Source organism: Anolis carolinensis, chromosome 1, assembly GCF_035594765.1.
Source record: "Anolis carolinensis isolate JA03-04 chromosome 1, rAnoCar3.1.pri, whole genome shotgun sequence".
In the NCBI taxonomy this organism is placed as follows: domain Eukaryota; kingdom Metazoa; phylum Chordata; class Lepidosauria; order Squamata; family Dactyloidae; genus Anolis; species Anolis carolinensis.
In genome coordinates, this window is record NC_085841.1 from 71,293,514 (window position 1) to 71,316,675 (window position 23,162).

General features: G+C 39.4%; 1 protein-coding gene across 3 annotated transcripts in view; it reads right to left on the bottom strand.

Moving 5' to 3' along the window:
- Positions 1-23,162, bottom strand: part of pnldc1 (PARN like ribonuclease domain containing exonuclease 1) — a 28,958-nt gene that overhangs the window by 5,336 nt on the left and 460 nt on the right. For 2 of the 3 annotated variants that reach the window (XM_008123287.3, XM_062976654.1), the window contains exons 2-15: positions 19,462-19,516; positions 19,285-19,358; positions 17,273-17,306; positions 17,063-17,186; positions 15,105-15,190; positions 9,819-9,919; positions 8,589-8,668; positions 7,989-8,126; positions 7,262-7,331; positions 5,133-5,218; positions 4,851-4,906; positions 3,636-3,700; positions 2,729-2,782; positions 445-487 (exon numbers count right to left, since the gene is read on the bottom strand). In XM_008123287.3, the coding sequence (XP_008121494.1) occupies positions 445-487; positions 2,729-2,782; positions 3,636-3,700; positions 4,851-4,906; positions 5,133-5,218; positions 7,262-7,331; positions 7,989-8,126; positions 8,589-8,668; positions 9,819-9,919; positions 15,105-15,190; positions 17,063-17,186; positions 17,273-17,306; positions 19,285-19,358; positions 19,462-19,516 (1,066 nt within the window). Of the gene's footprint in view, positions 1-444; positions 488-2,728; positions 2,783-3,635; positions 3,701-4,850; positions 4,907-5,132; positions 5,219-7,261; positions 7,332-7,988; positions 8,127-8,588; positions 8,669-9,818; positions 9,920-15,104; positions 15,191-17,062; positions 17,187-17,272; positions 17,307-19,284; positions 19,359-19,461; positions 19,517-19,959; positions 20,049-23,162 lie in introns of all 3 variants that reach the window. The other variant, XM_062976653.1, reaches the window with a different exon arrangement.

The window sequence follows — 23,162 nt, forward strand, 5'->3', positions numbered from 1 at the left end:
AGGACAGGAGGGAGGGGGCGGATCTAATCTCACCGGGGAGGGAGCTCCATAGCTGAGGGGCAATCACTGAGAAGGCCCTGTCTCTCATCCCCGCCAATTGTGCTTGTGACGGTGGCGGGACCGAGAGCAGGGCCTCCCCACAATGGTTCATAGAGGGAGATGTGTTCGGACAGGTAAACTGGGCCGGGGCCATTTCTATGCTTAGATTGTATAAAGTTATTTAAAATATCCCAATAAGTCTTTCACAGGCCACTGCTATGTCTGGATCAGTTACACTGAGGTGGATGAAAACCACAGCTAAATTTCCTCATGCACATTGGTGAAAAATGTTTTTTTAAAAATAAAAATTAAAATGGGGGTTGTGGAGAAAGCAATTATGGTGATTCGCAAACTAATAACTTGAGAAATTATTTCAAGAAAAATCTCATCGGAACCATCACTTACCAAGAAATGTTGCAAAAGAGCAAATGAGCAATTTTAAGAAGAACTAGAAGGAAAAACAGTTTAGTGGTTATGTCTATAGTTGAGTACAAACAGACAAGCTAGGAAAAATTAAATTTGATAATTGCAGCAATGGGGTATGTATGTGAAATACCACAATAGTTTCCCTTTCTGTTAGTGAATATACAAAACTTGGAAATATAATTTTAAAACACCTCTGAATGAACAAAAGCCTAATTTCAGTTGGAATCTGCATTGTGTATCCATTACAAAAACAAAAAGACCTACAGTATTTAGTTGCTTAGACCAAGATTCCTTAAAACTTTTTACTTCCCATCCCTTTCTGCTTGATAAATTTTTACATGACCCCAGATATAGAGGTATATAAAATAGTATAAAAATCAAACATTTACTGAAAATAAATCAACATTTGAAAGTCTTAATAAACAGGGTGATGTCCTTTTTGTGGAGTAGAGCTGAATAATTAATAAATAACTAAACAAATATTATTTTTATAGATCGCCCTCTCCCCCCGAGGGGACTCATTGTCTGCAGAATCCACTGTAAAACCTAAAAGATTGTTGATAATGGATTTGTGTAAATGGGTGGCATTCAGAAATCTTTTACTGCTGCCAATTTTTTCGTGACCCCAACATTGAACTAAGGAGAGCCCATTTGGGGTCGGGACCCATAGTTTGAGAAGCAGTGGCTTAGACCAATTATCCAAGAAGCTTTCAGATGACACTGAAAGGACCCCAAGTAGTCCCTGCTCCTGCAAAAAGAAACTACATATGACTACTTAGAACACTTAATTACCAAGAAGATGAAAAGACCTGTCATGAAAAGATTCAAATAGAAAACCATTACGGCTTGATTCAACCTCATGCAGTGGACTATTTCTCTGAGATGGATTATATGAAAACAGGCACATTTCTTGGTATTCTTGCTTCCACTACAAAGAGACAAAATTCTATACTTATTAAGAAATATCCATATGCCGATGACTGCACTCAGAGTGCTTGTTTCCTCGTGTTGATGCTTCCATTTTTATAGCAGAAGTTATGGATTGCAGATATACTTAGCTATGTTCGAGGGAGGTGGCAAACAGCAATCCTTACTGTATTAGGTCAGATAGAACCAGCAGTCTGTCACTCAGGAATGTCCTCCTAATTCTACACTAGCAAAGATTAATCCTATAACATTATCAACAGAGCAGATACTTCCTATTAGGGATGATTTTATTTTTTCTGAACTTTGTACAGTGCTTTGGGATCCTCCTCCTCCTCCCCACCACAAGTTTAATACCTGAAACATGTATATTTTATTATTTATTTATTACATTTATATTCTGCCCTTCTCACCCCGAAGAGGACTCAGAGTGGCTTACATGAGTGGCATTATTCCATGCCTGAACAACAACAATAATTAAAAGCCTTTAAACAACAATTTAAAACAACATATGTAAACATTAGACGACTATTGTGCATAGATTTGATGCCAGATAATCATGTTCATCAATCCAAAGCCAATTCCAACTATATTGCACAGATAATTATGATGGGCCAAATGCTTGATCCCAAAGCCAAGGTTTCACTTGTTTGCGAAATGACAGGATGGAAGGGGCCAATCTAATCCCACTAGGGAAGGAGTTCCACAGCTGAGGGGCCACCACTGAGAAGGCTCTGTCTCTCATCCTCACCAGTCGTGCCTGCAATGCATGAAAGTTCTCTGGAGGTTTCCAAGATGGACATTGTCAATAAATTATATAGAATATCCAATACATTAAAATAGAAAACGTGGCTTCTATGGCTTGGGTTGATACTGACAATTTTGCTTACAGTTTGAAAGAAATTAAAGTTGAGAGTGACAGCACTTATAATCCTTAACATTTATTTCACACACATTTGAAATAAAATACTGTAGACTCAAAACAGTCAATTTTTCTGAGAAAAGGCAAATTGCTAGTCAGTCCCAAATTTCTATGATGTTTATTATAGCAGCCTAAGTCCAATTGTGAAACCTTGTCAAACTGGCCAATAAATGTGCATTCTGGGTCCAAATGCAAAGACCTGAGGTGTTTGTTCAAGGAGTACCTAAAACTGATGAATCAGATCCTATGGGCTTCATTTTAGTCCCATTAGATAACACACTAAGTTGTGAACTCTGTGATCAAGGATGTGGAGGATTTATATAGAATAAATAGACAGAGAAACACTTCAAATTGTTTTACAGATGAGTACAAATTCCTATGGACAGGAATATTATAAGCTAGAAATTTCAGCAATACCTGATCCGCAGAGGAATGCATCATACGCTGCTTCATGGAGACACATCTTTGTGGCTGAAAGATTTGATCAATAAAAAAGCAAAATTTTGCAAGATATTCTAAAGAAGGACTTTTGAGACTAAATCATATTGTTCCCACAAGATATTTTTTTCTTTTTTTTCTTTTATACCGTCATTTCTCTCCTCTAAATATAAATGCATTGAGATGATTAGTGTGTCAACCCATAATAATCCCAGGTCATTACCATCAAATAATATTATTAGGCTCCAGCATCTATAGGGGATTTCAGAAACAGAAGTATTTTGAAAAAGCACAAATTTGTTTTTATTTCTTTAATTCTTGTGTCATAAAGAAAATATTATTAAATGGTATACAGATCAATTAAATCTATTCCACTTTCAGACTACAATGCAACAAAATATGAAAAGTCCAAAGGGGGGAGTGTTTTAGAACTCTAGATGGAATTCGAACTATATAATACGTACCTCACATGTACTGATTTTTGACCAGATGACAAGTCATCCTACCTCATTCCAATTCTATTAGAAAATGTTTAGCACTTTGTCAGTTTATGCTCCCAAATGGCATTACAATACATATCTTTGCACTTTTGCCTAAACTGCCCTCCCATTTTATTCACTTAGTTACTAAATGGTAATCCTTCCATGTTATCATAGTATTTCTTAATGTTTTTTATTGTTATTATAGTGTATTACCTTGGTTTTAATGTGTTTTTATTTGTTTTGAAGATGCTGTTTTTACATATATTTTACTTTGCTCATTACTTGTTCTTTGGGCCTGGCCCCGTATTAGCCACCCCGAGTCCCTGCGGGGAGATAGAGGCGGGATAGAAAAATAAAGTTATTATTATTATTATTAAGAGTTTGAGTTTTATAAGCAGACTTACTGTATCTGAGGCAATCCCTTGCGTGAAAGATTTCTGGACAAGACTGGTTTGTTGTATTTATGACACTGTTGAGAGATAGTGACTCTTTTCAGTTCTCTTTTCTATTTCTGTGACATTCTCATGAATCCTCCCTGTCTGCTTCTCAGTTGAAATACAAAAAATCAAGGAGATTGGTTGATATTTTTTTATACTAGATGAGATGAAACAAGATAATTATCTCTGTGTTAACTATTCTGCCACACAAAACGTATTTAGGTTAGATACTAAGATGCTGTTTGAAATGTTCTTTTCTGTCATTTGCTTTTAATACAAAAATAATTTCTCTAAACCACTTATTTTTCACAGTTCGATGATAGCGATATTAATCATTTATATTCCACCTTTCTCCCAATAATCGGACTGAGAGTAGAGTAAAATATATTTTAATGATATTTCTTTTGTTCAAAGCATTACATGCCTCTAAGGATCACAGAATTATATAAATTACTTATCTATTTGTGGCTGTCTAGGTTTATTATGATATCTTCTGAATGATCTGAACTATTAGGCAAATGTCACATAGTCTGGCCATCCATCAAGTGTCAACCTAAGATGGAAACGCTTCTCATCAAAATAACCAGCTGTTTTGAGGATAGGGTCGAAAAGCAAACCAGCTTTTGAATTCTGGAAGGCTAGAATGTAGCTAATGTTGAATTAAATGTGACTACAAGGAGTCCCCAAGTTACCAACAAGATAGGTTGTGTAGGTTTGTTCTTAAGTTACATTTGGATGTAAGTTGGAACAGGTACAATTTTAAGTGTAACTTCAGCAAAACATATATATTTGTTAGCTCTGGATAGCATAGGGAAGGGTTTAGTGTTTGTTTTGCTGTCTGTGCCCCTGTTCAGAGGGTTTCACCTCACTTTTTGTCCCTGTGATAATTATATATGGAAAAAATTGGCTTGCTGTGGAAAAAATATTGATAATAAAGTTTCAGTTGAGACCCTTTTTTCCCATGGTAACTTTTCCAATAGTGATTTTCCCTTCTTAAGGGTAGGTTTCTCTCACTTCCCATTGTCTCACACCCATTCATAACTATGAGCTGTTTGTAAGTTGAATGTTTTGAAACTCAGGGACTGCCTGCATTAGTAAAAAACAATAAAAAGTTGACATTCTTTTTCAGGCAAACAAGCATAATGATAAAACCAAAAAATAGTTTCAAAAAATATGTCTGACCTGCAAAGCTCTTCATAAACTTCCGAAAGGCTAGAAGCTTGAGGAAACTGAAATTCCTGTTTAAAGAGAGAAAAAAGAATTTGTTTCCATGGAGTTAAAAACTGTGCAAGACAAGTAGAGTTAAAGAACTGTACAAGACAAGTAGATAATGGAAAGCCGGGCACATAGGAAGTGACCATGTGTTGTTTAAAAAGGTCTCTGGTGTGGCTCATTTTGGCACAGTGGTAGAGACAAGAGTGGTGAGCTTGAGCATCATTAGCTAAAGCAAAGAATGAAAATTACCTTCCAAATGGACTTTGAAATATTTTTTGTGTCCAAGATGATGGGAAACAGAGTGTGCATGTTCTTTTTAAACTCTTCATAGTTCTCTGAAAAAGTAATCAGAAGAAAATGGAGGCAGGGAGAGAGAAGACAATGAACCTAATTTGTTAAAATAAAACTCATGAAGCCACCATTGCTAACCTGACCAGAAACTGGAAACGATTCTTCAAATCAGGATTGACAAAATGTGGCCATGTGGGCTTAGCTTTTTTCTGACCTCTCCCCAAGTGAGGACTCCCCCAGCAAAGACAATCTAGATTCTAAATACATAGCAAATCTTCCCAGTACTGTATACATGTCAAAAATAACCCTTAAAAATCAGACATAGACCACCAACCATTTCTTTTAGTTACCTGGTTTTCTGGCAGTCCATGTGGCTTCTGGAGTGTCCCAGAAGCAAAAAATTGGCTTCCTGGCTAACTGCAGTTCCCCACCCCCACCTTAAATGAAAGTAAGAATGGAAAAGGATTTTCTAAGGATTAAGAGAAATTATCCATCACCAAAGAAAGGATACAAAAGTCTCTATATCAGTATTCTCAACCTGGGGTCCCCAGATGTTTTTGGCCTTCAACTCCCAGAAATCCTAACAGCTGGTAAACTGGCTAGGATTTCTGAGAGTTGTAGGCCAAAAACATCTGGGGACCCTAGGTTGAGAACCACTGTTCTGTGTTGTTGATGTTGTGACTGCGCCTTTGGGGACTGTGGATGATGGTGGTAGGATCAGGAGAGGAAGAAAAAACCTTCGCGAGGAGGGCTCGGAGGATTTGTACAGAAAGAGAATTAGGGATCTCAATGGGGAGTCTTCTGAGGAAGATTCAGATGGGGAGTTTGTGGAAGAAATGGATGCTGGGGAACAGGTGGTGGCTGAAGAAGTGGGCACTGACTGGGTACGGACACCGGAGATGCCTGGGGAGGAATCGGGGCCCATGGATACTGCTGACACTGGGGAAGCTTGGGTGTCTTCAGAAGCAGACCCCACTTGGTCTGCTTGGAGGAGTGAGGATGGATCCTCAGGTGTGCACGGTGTTGGGCGTGAGCAGGTTGATTGGGATTCTGATGAAGAATTAGGCACGCTCGACTCACGAGCTTTAGCTGTGTGGAGTTCTGATTCGGATTAAGGATTTGGGACACCTGCTCTTTGGGCATTGGTGTTTGGACACCCAGGGAAAATTGGGATAAATTGGGAATGTTTAGTCACTTCACTTTGCGTGTGGCAAGGTGTTGCTGGGCGTCACTGGGACTCCTGTACGTGTTAAAGAAGACTGGACTGGGACTTTGCTTCAGATCTGCTGTTGCCTCTGTTGCCTTGGCTCTTCGTGCCATTCCATTTCATGGACCTTGAATTGATGACTACAACCCCTGGACCTTGGACTGGAATTTGACTCTTCTTCTGCCTTCGCTCTTTGATTTGTGTCTACCCACGGCTCTTGACCCCTGGCTTGCGTCCCGACCTTGCTGCTGTCTCCTTTCCTGACCCTGGACCGACCTGACGATGTCTCTTTGCTTTGTTCCTTGAGCTCCTGGCATTGTCTGCACTCTTGAAGCGGATTATTGCTGCCCCTGCTGTTTTGACTCCGGACCGGTTTGACGACATCTCCTTGCACTGTCCCTTTAAATCCCAAAGCCTGGTGCTGGCCGCAGTAAAGGCTTGGAGCCGCTTTCTCTCCTTTTGCACCAGCTTCCAAGTTTGTTTACAAGCTACTCTCACTGGGGAGCTCCTTTGCCCATTGTGAGTTTCTGTTTGAGGCTTTAAGTTTGAACTGCTAAGTTTGGGAATTTGGGGGTTTTTTTGGGAGTTTCCAAGTCTTTGCTTTGTTTTGGCTGCTTATTCCAAGCCAACTCAGAACGTTTTGAACTGAATTGAAGAACCTTTAGTTTAATCTGGATTATTTGCTTGAATAATCCGGTTTATTTGTTAAAGCATATTTTTGATATATTTTTGTTTGGACTGCCTTAAAACACAGAAGGTTATGTGTTTTAAGCCATCTTTTATGTTTGTGACTTGTTTTTGGGCTATTTCTTGAATAAACTCTGTTTTGCTCTCTAATTGGCGTCTGACTTTTGACAGTTGATGTGTGAAATGTCATTACCAGGAAGTGGATTGTAAAATTTCTCATGCAGATGCAAAAGATCCATCATCATATTGTGTCCCACCAGCGGCTATAGAGAGAAAAAAGACGCAAGATATCACTAAATAATCAGCCAAATTACTGTATCTCCATACTGGGCCATTAAAAATATAAATACTTGGTACAGCATGATTTGCACAGTTTCTCTAAAGACTAAGAGGAGGATATGGCCATGTGGTCCAGCAACTTATTTTAATAAAAGAGCCCTTTTCCCTAAAAGCAAAACACAGATTACAAATGGAGCAGTTCCAATTTGCAGGCAGAACAAGTACAGGATCTTTGTGGGAGTTTGTTTGCTAAGCTGAAGGCATGTGACATTTCCCTTGGGTGCAAAATGTTTATACATACAGCAGAAAACAATTTTAGCTTCAATTTTCCACATGTAAAAAAAGGGGAATGGCACATACACTTCCAATCAAGTCTGTGTAATCTAATGAAAAACAATTCCATGTAACATGTTTTAAAATATATACATGCCGGCTGACAGCTGAAGAATAACCACAGCAAGGTAAACCTTTTTAAGTCCTTAATATATCATTTAAGAATGATCTACCTCTACCATCAGTCTACTTGGATGAAAAGACATCTATTGTTATGAGTGGCTTAATCTCTTACCTAATTATTAATTTACACTTAAAACAGTGTGTGTGCTTTCTTTTATTTTATTTTTAAGGGAACTGGGACTTACCTTTTTGGCTTTAACAAGTGCCTGGAAAAGATTGGTAAAGCCCTTTGCACACAAAATAATTTGCTCTTTTTGACAAGAGTCATAAGAAGTGTTCTCCAGCAGCCAACGCTGGTGTGGATTCATCTTTTTCACCAGCACCTGGAAGAAATATATGTCTGTGAAGTTGAAATACTATATCTGGGTTTAAATCCTGTTGCCAGTTTTGAACACAGTAGTGTTCATCCAACAATCTATTGAACAAGCTATCAACATTCAGCAATCTACGGAAAGGATCTACTGAATCGACCTAAGAGCACATCATTGAGAAAGAGTCAGCATATAAACACAGCCTTAACAACAGTAACATTTCACTGCTTGCTATTATCAACTTTAAACTCAAACTTTTGAGTATATTTATTTACTCTGAGTAATATACACTTATTCAAATGAATAAATAAATAAACTTCAGAGTGCTGGTTAAAAAAGGCAGATCCCTACCATGGTGGTGAGACAGTTATCAATATTTAGACTCAAAGGTCTCAACACAGAAACCTGGGCAATGACAGAGACAAGGACCAGGGAGTTCATAATCCCAGTTAGACGCTGTAAAATTACACTTACTTTATGATCTCCTAAAGGGATAGTCCAAATATCTTTAATAGCTTGTCTTAAAATCAGCTGTACTTCAAACATCTGAAAGTCTTAAAAATAACAAAAATAATATGGTGAGGAGCTGCTAATGGTAACCTTAGGGTGTTTTAATAATATCAAGATGGGAAAATGGAAAAAAAATGCAGAGCACTTAAAAAGCATTTTAGGAAGCAATACATTGCAATTTGATCATTACTGGTTAAGTTTTCCAGGGGAAGGAACTGAAGGAGTTTTATCAAATTATGTAGGGAACAAGTTTCAAGAAAAACAATCAGGAAACACATGAATTGAAGGCACTGGTTTTTTTAATCAATCCTATTTAACACTCTGAGTCAGTTCAACCATTCAAGAGACATGGAACAATCCTCCTGAGGTGGTAACCTGCAGACTATGATAGTCCTAGGCTTTCTCATATAAAAAATCTCCCTACATGTTGAAATACAGCTTTCCAGAGAACAGAGTTATAATCTAACTTTCCCTTAAAAGTGTTAGTTTTATACTGAAAATAAGGATTTGAACTTTATTTATGCTTGCATTTCCCACATGTGAAATTAGAATGGTATAATCCTAAAAGGGTTATGCCATTATATATTGTCTGAACATGTGAAGAGGTGTATATAGAAAGACTTTTATTTGATATGATTATTTGTAATTAGGGATTAACAAAAAGAGGAAAACACCATCCTTGGAAGGATCACGTCAAGACCATTACAACCAAAACTGCTTGTTTAGTAGAACACCAAAGGAAATATGCAAAGATCTTTAAAAAATAATACAGTAGAGTCTCACTTATCCAACACTCGCTTATCCAACGTTCTGGATTATCCAACGCATTTTTGTAGTCAATGTTTTCAATACATCGTGATATTTTGATGCTAAATTCATAAATACAGTAATTACTATATAGCATTACTGCGTATTGAACTACTTTTTCTGCCAAATTTGTTGTCTAACATGATGTTTTGGTGCTTCATTTGTAAAAATCATAACCCAATTTGATGTTTAATAGGCTTTTCCTTAATGCCTCCTTATTATCCAACATATTTGCTTATTCAACATTCTGCCGGCCCGTTTATGTTGGATAAGTGAGACTCTACTGTAGTTAGCTTAAGGAAAAAGTGAGAAAGCCATACACTTAATCAAGGGATTATGAGAAGTGAGTTGAAAAAAGTGAGTAAAGCCCATTATTACATGTCTTACCATACAGATCATGTAGAACCATGGAATCTTTCTCTTCTGCTGAAGATACCCAGCAAGTAACTTCTTCAATTACCTTCTTCAGCTTATCTTTGCCAAAACCACTTGAGTAATAACAAGACATACGTATGAAACTGTGCTCTACTTTAAACTCAGCATTCACTTCAGTTTTGAACCCTAAGGTTTGCAAAGGATATCCCACTATGGTTGACAATTGAGGCATCATGATAAGACTAATCCTACCATTAGGAAGAGTGACAGTTCTGATTTAGGGCAGAGTAGACTTTCAACTACACCCCAACCTGTGCTCAATCGGATTCACTTCGAGTTCTCTGCCAACATTATTCTAGTCTCCATCTCATTTGCTTCATTGCTGCCAACTCCTTGGAAAACCAAGGGGCTGGTTTGACTCTGCTCCATGAGACGGGACATTCAGTAGCAATTGTTTCCACTGTCCTGGCCATTTCCCCATTACAGAAGTTAGCCAGAGTTTCAACAGAATCACATGCCAAAGTGACAGGAAAATCCCTAAGAGCCATCAGGAATCCACCCAGATCCATAAGCCTCCTGGGGTGGACCATCTTAATCGGTCCCCCACCCATGGAAGTCCCTGTGAGGCTAAACCTGAACACGTAGTGATTGTTACTAGTTGACAAAGCATGCAGAACAGCAGAAGCTTAGTCCTTATGTATTACTCATGAAATTCTTTCCACAGAAAATATGTTTCTTCCAACCTTCCTTTCCTGGACATGGAGACGAGCAGAGAAGATAAATTTGCCTGCATCAAACAGGTAGCAAGCCAGGAGCTAACGTGGAGTAAACTCAGGAGCAAACATTCAGTTAGCCCAAAATTGAATTACAAACACTCCCCAGTGATACCCTTCAGGAGTGGCTCAAACTAGCTGACCTTAATTATCCCATTCACCCAACCTGTGTACTGTAACTAACCAGGGTGAGTCTTTTTCTCTTAACACACACACCCAGTAGTGATCCCACTAAAATTTAGCCAGTTCCTTACATATACTGTAGTAGTGATCAGTCCATGACAACAGAATTGTGACTAGTTCCTCCACACCACAATCACATTGTCCCAATGTGCACAGAAAACAAGGTCCAAAGTGTGTCCTGCAGCATGGGTAGGGCAAGACACCACTTGAGATAAACCCATGGTTGTCATGGAGCCCATGAAATCTTGAGCCATTCCTGACAGGGCAGTCTTAACATGGATGTTGAAGTCTCCCAGCACTATTAGCCACTAAAACTCCAACGCCAGTCCCAAGACCATTCCAGCTAGCTCAGGAAGGGAGACTGTTGAGCAGCAGGGTGGGCGGTACACCAACAGAATCCCTATTCTGTCCCAGTCACCCACCTTTGGGTAAATACACTTGAATGCTGTCGACTGTGGGATGGGGAACCTGGTAAGGGGGAAGGAATCACAACAGACCACTGCAATTCCACCTCCCCGCCCCCCAGGTTTTGCCAGCTGCTGCAGAGAATCCTGGTGGGCAAAGCTGAGAGAGATTAACCCCCCAGTCTCACCAAACCAGATCTGTGATACAGACCGGCTCATCAAGCTCATCCAGAATTAAGTCCCGGATGGCAGTTGTTTTTCTATTTACTGACTTTGCTTTCAACAGCAGCATTTTCAACTTAGGGGGGCTGTTCCAAAGGATAATATCACCCTACCCCACACAACCTAGTTCAAAGTCTGCCTGATCAGGATTTCCAGTCTCTGAGCAAAAACATTCCTTCCAACTTCTGTGAGGTGCAACCCATCCTGTGTCAGTAGGCCATATTCCTGGTAAAGCAGACGATGGTCCAGGAAGCCAAATAGTTCTACCTGACACCATCTGTGGAGCCAGTTATTTACTTTTACTATTTTTCTCACTCTTCCTGGGCTGTGTTGCACAACAGGGAGGAGAGATGAAAAGATTACCGGTACATTAAGATCTTTTAGCCTTCTTCAGGGAGCTTCAAAATTCTTTTTAATCTTTTGAAGACTATGCCTTGAAGTATCACTGGTTCCTACATGAACCAACATGAAAGGTGGAAGGTCAGTGGGCTTGATGAGTCTGCTCAGTCACTGAATTATGTGGTGATTTTTGCACTAGTGAGGCAGCATATTTCTGTAGACCAGTGGTTCTCAACCTGTGGGTCCCCAGATGTTTAGGCCTTTAACTCCGAAATCTTAAAAACTGGTAAACTGGCTGGGATTTCTGGGAGTTGTAGGCCAAAACACCTGGAGACCCACAGGTTGAGAGCCACTGCTCTAGACATCCTGTCAGGTTTGCAAATCACCACCTCTGTTCCTCTCAGGAGCAAGTCACCTATGACCAATACCCATCTTCTTCGAGGATTGTCAGGGTCCCTTTCCTGTAAGATGCTCTGCAGAGATCTGCAGATCTCCTGAAAACTGACCTTGTTGCTGAACTGGATTGTGTAGCTCTAAACTGGCCTCCCCCTCAAGAGACACACCCCCCCTCCGGACTCATCAAAGGTAATCCAGTCAGATATGTCCAAGACCCCCTCATTCTCCCTAGTGTGTTCTTGTTCTGCTTCTACTTCATTCTGTGACTGCAAATTCCATGTTTGTGAACCTGTCCTCCTCCCCAGAGACATCCCCCATGTATTGATCAAGGATGGTTCACTCAGTTGTATCTTAGAACCTCTCATCCTCTCCAAGGTGTTGTATTTCCTCATCATCTGTTACTGGTGAGAGAACTTGGAAGTGACTGTGTAATTCCAGATTAACAGTGTAATGCTTGGTCCTCTTTCTAAATGTCACATTTTTCCAAGTATCAGCGTTCTCCGCATTTGAAGTGACCTCCCCTAGCCTTGTCCTGCATGTTCAACTGATGTGGTTTGTATATCTAGAATAGTCTTCTGGGCTGTGTCTAAGAAAAACATTCTTAAGCGTTTTAATATGGACCTTGAGTTGCTGGATCCTCTCTTCCATTAAAGTAAGCTGTTTGCACTTGGTGCAGATGTAGCTCACTAGATGTTCTGTCAAGAAGATGAACATTTCACAGGCCTTGCATGTAATAGAACAGTTTGCCCTGCTTCATATCCTATTGACTCAAGTTACTGAACTGTGGTTCTCCTCAAAATACCTCAGTTCTCCCTTTTGCTATGGCCTCTTCCACAAAGCTGTATAAAATCCATATTCACCTGAATTATATGACACTGTGGACTCAGATATTCCAGTTCAAAGTAGATATTGTGGATTATCTAACTTGATATTCTGGGTTATATAGCTGTGTAGAAGGGCACTATGTTATCCAAAGATTAGTCTTAGTTAAGTTGGATCTGGAGCTTAAGCAGGTGTCAGTAACCTTTCTCTGCCAGCAGAGAAACCTTGACCTTTCTTTGCCAGCAGGCATTAGGGGGAGGATGAGGGACACACTGCTGGGGAAGTTGTGGATGGGATTAAATGTAATTTTAATTGTATTCATTGTATTTTAACTTTTTACATGTTATATCCACCCACAAATCTTTAATTTTTAAAAAATATCCGTCTTATTTTAAATCTTATTAGGTTGTTTTATATGATTATTTGCCACCTTGAGTCCCTATGGGGAGAAAGGCGAGTTATAAATAAAGTTAATAATTATAATCTCAGTAGTTTTTCCACTTTCCACTGTATCCTTCACCCCCTTGAAAGTAGAGGTACTACTGTATCACATCTCCCTTCCTGCCAAGAGTAAGGAAAGGCACTATGAGCTTTTCTGCCTCAGGTGCCAAAATAACTTGGCTGGCCAACGTACTATGTACCTTGATTTTGGCATGCACTATTTGAGGCACAATTTGGTGTTCTGCCTCAAGAAGCAAAACTGGATCAGAATCTTTCAACTAACCTTTAACCCTCAAAAATTTCAGTGGTTTGTATGAGCCAAAAACCCTTGCTTTGTAATCAATTACCATATTTACTTGAGTCTAATCTGCACCTTTTTTGGCTAAATTACATTGCCATAACTGAAGTGTACATTCAATTCGATGGCGCATTAAAATTGTGCACATAAACCCACCTGCATGAAAATGCTGGAGGAAGTTGAAGCCCCAGAGGCTGGACAGGGAGGCAGGGGGCGCGAAGAGGCTGTTCTTGGTGGTGGCAGCAACCTTAGGGCTCCTTGTGTACGGAGAAGGAAGAGCACCTAGCTAGTGACCGAGCTGTTTTGGTCGCTTAGCTATGGATCCTGCTTTCTGAGTGGCCCTGCCCCACCCCCCAAGCTCATTTCCATTTAGTTCCCAACTGGCCTCATTCACAATGCCTTCAAAACCTCCCCCTCAGTTTAGAAGGTCTTGTGAATGAGGCCAGTTAGGAGGAGGAGTGTAGCTTTCCAAATGGCCTCATTCACGCTGCCTGCCTCGCTGACATGCTAACTTTTATTTTTATATCCCGCCCCATTCCCCAAAGGGACTCAGGGCAGCTGACATAGGGACCTAGTCCAGCAATACACAATAATATACAATCACATAAATACATTTAAAACATATGAACATAAAATCATAAAACATAATAAATTAAAACATATTCATGCTGTGATTGCATTGTTGGGTGTATTACATTAAAGGGCAAATTAAATTTTTGTAATGTGCACATATAAAATGTAGGTGCGCATTACATTTGATGGCATTCGAGTAAATACAGTACTGTATATCCCCCTGAATGATGTTAATAGCAAAATGCCTTAATGGTGTTTTGTACTCTACAGCCTCACCAAGAGAAAGCTGCAAATTGTTATGGTCCTGGGACAATTGTCAGCTTCTTCTCCAGTTTGACAAATAGAAGGTAACAGGAAAAATGCAAGCAAACACATAGGAGATATGGGAAAAGAAAGAAACCAAGGAGTGTAAATATGTGAGGTGTGAAAAGTCTGAAGCTGGTCACTGAGAGAACAAATCCTGTAAGCTGTTAGGGAAGGGGAAGGGAAGGGGAATGGAAAGGGAAAGATAAATACCACTGATAAATGATTGGGCAAAGGTTAAGGAAATACTTGGGGAAAATGAGAGACAACATTTAAGATCCTGCAGAATGGAAGAATAAAATAAAGGAGTGGGGAAAGGACACCATGGTCCATGGAAGATGGGGGGAGCTGGGAATGCAAGAGACTCAGAAAAAAGGACGGCATGGTATTGGATCATTCTTAGAGTGGAAAAATATGCTGCACTATGTAATATGTGTAGAAGAAGCTGAGAAGTAGAATGGTCCAGATTGTGGCAAACATACGTATCAATTCACATTCAGGAAAAATCCAACTTCAAAAGCCATTGGCACAGAAGCTACTATACCTACGGACCATCCAACTACCAGGTACAAGATGTTCCATTTTTTTCTCCTGTGTTTCATTCATGTATGGAATTCCATCTTTAAGAAACTGAAAAATGAGAAAGGGTCAAGTTACACAGCATGCTGTTTTTGTGGAATTTTGGGTCATCCCTGCCCATCTTTTACTTGGTATTAGTCCCCTATTTAAATTAGGTAGTATTCATCAAATTTCATCAACTTATTTTTTTTAAAGGTGTCTCTATTTAACTGAGCAAGAAGGTCACAAAAAAGCAACAAAATCAGTTCTCAATTTATATCTGCTGAGGCAAGCATTATCCTAAACACAGTTCCATCTTTTAATGAAATTGGGGAAAATGCCTTTCTAAAGCATGGATAGGCAAAATGTAGCATCCCACATGATTGCAATCTGTAGCTCCCATGATTGCTCATTATAAGCTAGGTTGGTTTGCAGTTGCAGTCCAAAATGGAGGATCACAAATTGCTCACTCCTGTTTTAAAACTTTCCATAACTACTCTCATTTATTTATTTCATGTCAAAAGCATTGCATAAATAAAAAAGTTTTAAAATGATTAAAAGGGATCACAAGCAGCTAAATAGTTTTAGATTGTAAACGGGCAACAGCGATTGCACTGTCTGTAGCTTTAAACAGTTTTTCCTCTGTACATGAGGCAGGGTACTGTGGGCAAGCATACAGATGCTGAGCTGTTTGTTCTGCTACACAGTCACACAAGGTGGAGGATTCTTCTAGGTATTGCCATTTTGCCAGGTTGTCTTTCAATCTGCCAACTCTGCATCTGAGTCTGTTCAGGGACTTCCAAGTTGCCCATTCCTGGATTGCCCCTGGAGCAAGATCCTCATGGGGGACCATCCAGTTGGGATTGCCTGATTTTGCCGCCCAGAGGGATATTCTTGCAGTTGCTGCAGGAACATATAGACGATTGGTGGTTCTCATGAAACTTTTCCTTGATTTAAGTCTACTGGGGGGAGGTTGATAGCCATGCAGTGGATAGCTTTCACAGTGTTCAACCTTATTTCTCTTGCAATTGGCAGCAACTTCCTGTCGCACGTTGGGGGATGAGCAATGCCAGGTAGCTTGTACAGTCTATCAACAGTTGTTGATTTAAGACATCTTGTGATTATTCTACATATCTAATTCAGTGCTATATTCACCAGTTTCGTGTGGGCAGATTTATGCCAGACAGGCAGGCATACTCAAGTAGTTAAGTAAGACAAGGCCAGGGCTGATATTCTTATTAATCTTGGCTTGATGTCCTTATTAAACTACTCTTCATCACTAGTAGTGAAACATCATAATGATTAAAAAGGCGGTATCATCTTTAAAAACAGAGTAAAATTATGTTTCATTCACTCAAGTGGTAGATGAACTGAAAGTGTATGTAACAGCCCACCTGAAACTAAAGAAGGAAGGAGTACAATGCCCCCAAGGTGATAGTTCTGCTATCAATGTCTGTAATCTATCGAGTCTGACTTCTTTAAAATAGTTGGACAGTTAAAAGCAATTCCCACAGCAGGCTAAGATATATGTTTCAGTCAAAGAATGCTGCACTTATACTGTAGAACTAATGCAGTTTGACATCACTTTAACTGCCAGGTCTCAATGCTATAGACTTATGGGAGTTGTACTTTGGTGAGGCCAGGACTCTTTGACAGAGAAAGCTAAAGACCCTGTAAAACTACAGCTCCCATGATTCCATAGCATTGAGCAACAGCAGATAAAGTGGTGTCAAACTGCTTTAATTTTAAAGTGTTGTAACATCCAGTCACCTTTCCATACCAATCAATTCACAGTTACATTTTAAAAACCTCTGAGTATACCGCATTTCAACACAATTTAAAAGCAAAATTATTTTTTTTTAATCCTTCTGAAAATGTTATTGTGCAGAACTTCTCCCCAGCGTAAGTCTTATTTGTCTAGTCTATTTGTAAAGGAAAACATACCTTATTAAAGTCAAAACCATAGTGAGATAGAAACTGGATGCTTGATGCTTGGAAAGACAACTCTGAATCAATCTGGCCAAATGTTGTAGGGAAGAGGAAAAAGTTATATGAATGGGCCACATACCTGTAAAAGTTAATTCAAATGACTGTTATAACAGATTACAACCTTGAACATTTATTTTCTCATGACTGAAAAAAATCTTTACTTACTTAGTTGATGTTTCACGACAAAATATCGACAAGCCTAAAAAAAAACCCACAAAAGACAATCTCATACACAGAGTGGTATTTTGATCACAGACACTTGGTCTTTTACATATCTTGGATTTAGCTATGCTAGAGTCTTTCCATCCCTCTTAATAAGGATCTCACATCAGAATGAAACCTAAAGGCAATTTAGTTTTAGGTCTGACTATTGGCAGTTCCCAGAAATGTGAAGTGTTTGATGTCAGCCAAGCATACTGTTACCAATATATATTGGTTCTACAGGTTCATTTTGGGACCAACTTCCTAAAATATACATTATTTCTGAGGATGGTAAAGCTATGCAGAGAAAGCAGTTATAAACTCCTGTACCACTAAACAAATATGCAACAAAGGGCCTAAATGTTCCATAAAAAGGTGGTTCAAATTCCCATTCTCTTCCTCACTTTAATTTTCCATAACTTACACTGAATAAGTATAATATTCCTTTCAATATCACAAATACAAAAAGTTGAATGTTTTTAATTTTACTTTCTGCTCAAGTTCATAATATACTGAAAGAGGGAACAGGCGGTTGTCTTTTCAGTCTTGGTTTGACTTTGATGATTGCATTTATATCCCCTCCCTACCGTGTTTCCCCAAAAATAAGACAGTGTCTTATATTCATTTTTGCTCCCAAAGATGTGCTAGGTCATATTTTCAAGGGATGTCTTATTTTTCCATGAAGAAGAATTCACATTTATTGTTGAACAAAAAAAAAAAGAATATTTATTATATCCTGTACAGTAGATATCATCACAAACCAGCATAACCAGACAAATTGTGAATCCTATCAAGAATTTCTTATTACTACCATTATTTCCATATACAATAATCTATGGTACGTACATTTACCGATCCTGCATGCTCTGGTGTTCTGTTTGGCGGGTATGCTTCCAAACAAAAACTTTGCTAGGTCTTACTTTCGGGGGAGGCCTTATATTTAGCATTTCAGCAAAACCTCTACTAGGTCTTATTTTCAGGGGATGTCATATTTTCAGGGAAACAGGGTAGTTACAAGGGACAAAGAATCCCCTTAGTATGATTACTATTCTGAGTAATGGGGTTGATGGGTTAGTACAGGGCTTCTTAACACTTTTTCCACTCGGAACTCTTTTCCACCCAATAAAATTTTATGTGACCTCAGGTATATAGGTATATCAAATAGGTATTAAAATCAGACATTTACTGATATTAAATCATCATTTGCAAGGCTTGTTAAACAAGCCGATTTTCCTTTTTGTAGAGTACAACTGAAGCTTCTTCTTCAGAGTCCACTGTAAATATTTTGTGTTATTGCTAATCAATTTATGTAAATGGGAGGCATGCAGAAACCTTTTCCTGTTGCCAATTTTTTCACAACCCCAACATTGAGCGAAGGGGGCCCCTTTTTTGGGTCTGGACCCACAGTTTAAGAAGCAGTGGCTTAGAAAATAGCAAGTACATAGCATTTCAGAATTAAAACATAACGAAGAAACATTATGGAAACCAGCCTATCTTCAAAATGATTGTGTCCATACTCATTTCTACCTGGATGCTCAACATTACAATAACTCAGAAAATACTCTTGTCTTATCACTTTGTAATATGGATATGGGTCAGGCATGTACCCGGGGGGGGGGGGGGGGGGGCTGAAATTCTCAGGGTAGTTTGTGAGAAGGCCTTACTGGTATTATTTTAAACTGTTATGTTTATTCATATTATGATCTGATCACCATGCCCAATATATTTCATATGTATGGGGGTATTGGGATAACGATACAAAAGGTTTGCAAGAGTAGATCCTCTCTCACTCAGACTCAGCCCCCCCCCCCCCCCAAATCAAAATCCTGGCTATGGGCCAGATGGGCCTTTAAGACAATCACGAAAGCAGAAAAAAGTTACAACCGCCTCTGTGATCTTTCTATACATTTACCTCCCACACCTGCCATACTTATTGCAGAACTTTCACTAAGTTTCAGAAACTAGAAATCACTCACCAAGCTGACTCACTGTAAACTGCTGAATACTCTGCCTGGCTTTCTGATACCACTCGGCAGGTGAATCAAAGAAACTAGAAAAGAAAAGGAAATCATAAAAGACTTTCATTTTTGTACATGTTCACATTATTTCTGAAGACACATAACTGGAAAATTCATTCAATCAGACAGGTTTACCTGGGCTGTCTATCTGGTAGGACTGAACGTAAACCTGTGAATTCCATGTCAAGACCTGCAAAACACAGCACACAAACTGAAACTCATGCAAGGACATCACACTAGACCAAAAACAAAGGAAGGGAGGATCTAATTGCATCTTTACGACAGAGAGGAAGACATATAAAACATCTGACACAAACAGAATGGAAAGGATTGTGGAAATGGCTTATTACTCTGGTTTTTAAATTCTATGTTTAATTTTTACTAGTCCCAATTTTAAGTCTTGTCCCTAAATGTTTATTTGTTATGACTTAATTTTAGTTACGTGATGCTTATTGTTGTAATGTTTTAATATTGCTTGATGTTAATGCTTAATATGTTTAGTTATTGCACTTTACGACATTGAATGTTTGCCGTTGTTTCGTTATGAACCGCCCTGATTCCTCAAGGTGAGATAGGAGGGGATAGAAATAAAGTAGTTATTATTATTATATTTATTTTAGCAAAGTGTTCAACCTGCTCCAACAGATCCCTGCTTTAAATCTTCTTTCCTTGACTTTCTTCAATAGAAAACTTGTCCAGCCTTCCAAATGCTCCCACCTCTCCTGAAATGAGTCAGATAATGTTTAAAAGATATATATTTTAGAAGTGTGCCTCTAAGTAGTCTGAGGCAGCCCCCAGCCCTGCAATAGTTATATCACTACTATAATTTTATATGTTATTGTTGATGATAACATATAAAATTATAATAACAACCATTACCAACATGCATAACATAAAGTAAAATTGCACAATTGTAAAAACTATTGCAGGGCTGGGGACTGCATTCAGAACCCTGTAGATAAAAAAACCATAATAAATTGTGGCAAGTTCTTGGTGGTATGGGGATACCAAGTCACCTTGTCTGTCTCCTGAGAAATCTGTATCATGACCAAGTAGCAACAGTAAGAACAGACCACGGAACAAGAAACTGGTTCAAGATTGGGAAAGGAGTACGGCAGGGCTGTATACTTTCACCCTACCTATTCAACTTGTACATAGAACACATCATATGATGTGTGGGGCTTGAGGAATCCAAGGCTGGAGTTAAAATTGCTGGAAGAAACGTTAACAACTTTAGATATGCAGATGATACCACTCTGATGGCTGAAAGTGAGGAGGAGCTGAAGAGCTTTATCACCAAGGTGAAAGAAGGAAATGCAAAAGCCGGGCTACAGTTAAACATAAGAAAACCACGATTATGGCAACCAGACTGATTGATAACTGGCAAATCAAGGGAGAAAACGTGGAAACAGTGACAGACTTTATATTTCTAGGCACAAAGATCACTGCAGATGCAGACTGCAGCCAGGAAATCAGAAGACGTCTACTTCTTGGGAGGAGAGCAATGGCCAACCTTGAGAAAATAGTGAAGAGACATCACATTGGCAAGTCCGCATAGTGAAAGCAATGGTATTCCCTGTAGTAACCTATGGATGCAAGAGCTGGACCATAAGGAAGGCTGAGCAAAGGAAGATAGATGCTTTTGAACTATGATGTTGGAGGAAAATCCTGAGAGTGCCTTGGACCGCGAGAAGATCCAACTAGTCCATACTCCAGGAAATAAAACCTGGCTGTTCATTGGAGGGAAGGATATTAGAGGCAAAGATGAAGTACTTTGGCCACATAATTAGAAGATGGGAAAAGCTTGGAAAAGATCACGATGCCAGGGAAAATGGAAGGAAAAAGGAAGAGAGGCCGACCAAGGGCAAGATGGATGGATGTTATCCTTGAAGTGACTGGCTTGACCTTGAAGGAACTGGGGATGGCAATAGCCAACAGGAAGCTCTGGCGTGAGCTTGTCCATGAGGTCATGAAGAGTTGGAAGCGACCAAATGAAAAAACAACTGTTTTTATATGTATTTACATATATATATATATATATATATATATATATATATATATATATAGGCTTTCATGGCTGGGATCACAGGGCTGTTGTGTGTTTTCCAGGCTGTATGGCCATGTTCCAGAAGAATTCCAGAATACTTCTGGAACATGGCCATACAGCCCGGAAAACACACAACAACCCAGTTTATTATTATTATTGTTATTATTATTATTATTTCTTCCTATACATAAAGTGTGCATGAAAGATAAATGCATTTTGCGTTGAGACTTGATCATCTGTAAGACCTCTCACAATATGCAATCAGCCCTTTGTAATAACAGGACTGATTATTGCAGGAATATCTACATTTGGCGGGGGGGGGGGGCGGATCAAGGCTTTCTAGAACTCCAGCGAATGAGCTGAAACTGAAGGAGCAGCAGCTGCAAGAGATGGAAAGGGCCCTAAAAGAAAGAGAGTTTAGGCTGGAACAGTGAGAGCAGAAACTGTGTGTTCGGAAGAGAGGTTGGCAGAAGACAAACTGGATAGGGCTGAGGACTTGATGAAGAATTACAACTTGCTCAAGGACCAGAGACTCATGCTGCCAGCAACCAGCCCAGGTACGAGAAGATATAGGAGGCTCCTGTTGGACTATTGAACTAGGGATGTAGAAGCTGCTAGCCTTGTCACTAGTCATTATTTCTCTGGGAGATAGCTACACAGCTCTAGAATTGGGCTCAATTTTTAAAAAAACATTTTAAACCTTATTTTGTTGTTTAGATTCTTGATCTGTTTCTTCCCAATTGTGAAATCGTATATTTGTTATGTGATTGTTTAATTTTTGACAATGGGTTATAACTTTTGAGGTAGATGTGGTTATATTTTGGGTCTGGGTAGTTTATTTGTCCTGGTCGGTTTTTTATGGCATTGAACATTTGCCGATATTTGTTGTTAACAGCCCCAAGTCCCCTCAGGAAGATAGGGCAGGATATAAATCAAGTTTTGTTATTATTATTATGGAAGGCCATATTAGCCTTGAAAGAGCCATCGACTCAATGGACGAAGAATTCGTGGATACAGAGGGCTGACTATACTTTTATTTTGCACAGCAGTCAGTGCTCTTTTTTATTCAGTTTAGGTTCCCAAATGTTATTGAACGACAACTCCCATCACTGGGTTGCTGTGAGTTTTCCGGGCTGTATGGCCATGTTCCAGAAGCGTTCTCTCCTGACATTTCAACCACATCTATGCTAGGCATCCTCAAGGTTCTGAGGTATGCTGGAAACGAGTCAAGTGGAGTTTATATATCTGGAAAGTCCAGGGTGAGAGAAATAACTCTGGTCTGTTGGAGGCAAAGGTGTGCGGTGCAATTGGTCACCTTAATTAGCATTAAATGGCCTTGCAGCTGCAAGATCTGGCTGCTTCCTGCCTGGGGGAAATCCTTTGTTGGGAGGTGTTAGCTGGCCCCAATTGTTTCATGTCAGGAAGGAATTCTGTTTTCACAGTGTTTTTCTTTATTTACTGTTCTGATTTTGGAGGTTTTTTTAAAAAAATACTGGTAGCCAGATATTTGTTCATTTTCATGGTTTCCTACTTTCTGTTGAAATTGTCCACATGCTTGTGGACTTCAGTGGCTTCCCTGTGTAATCTGACATGGTGGTTGTTACAGTGGTCCAGTATTTCCCATCACTTTTGATTATCCACTGGGGATAATGGGAATTGCAACCCAACAGCACTTCTGTCTCTGAGGTTGGGGAAAGGTTAAAACAGCCACGGGTCAAGTTGGGCCTTCCCTCTCATAGTGTTTTGGACTTCAACTCCCACCATTCCTCACAGCCTCAGACCCCTTCCT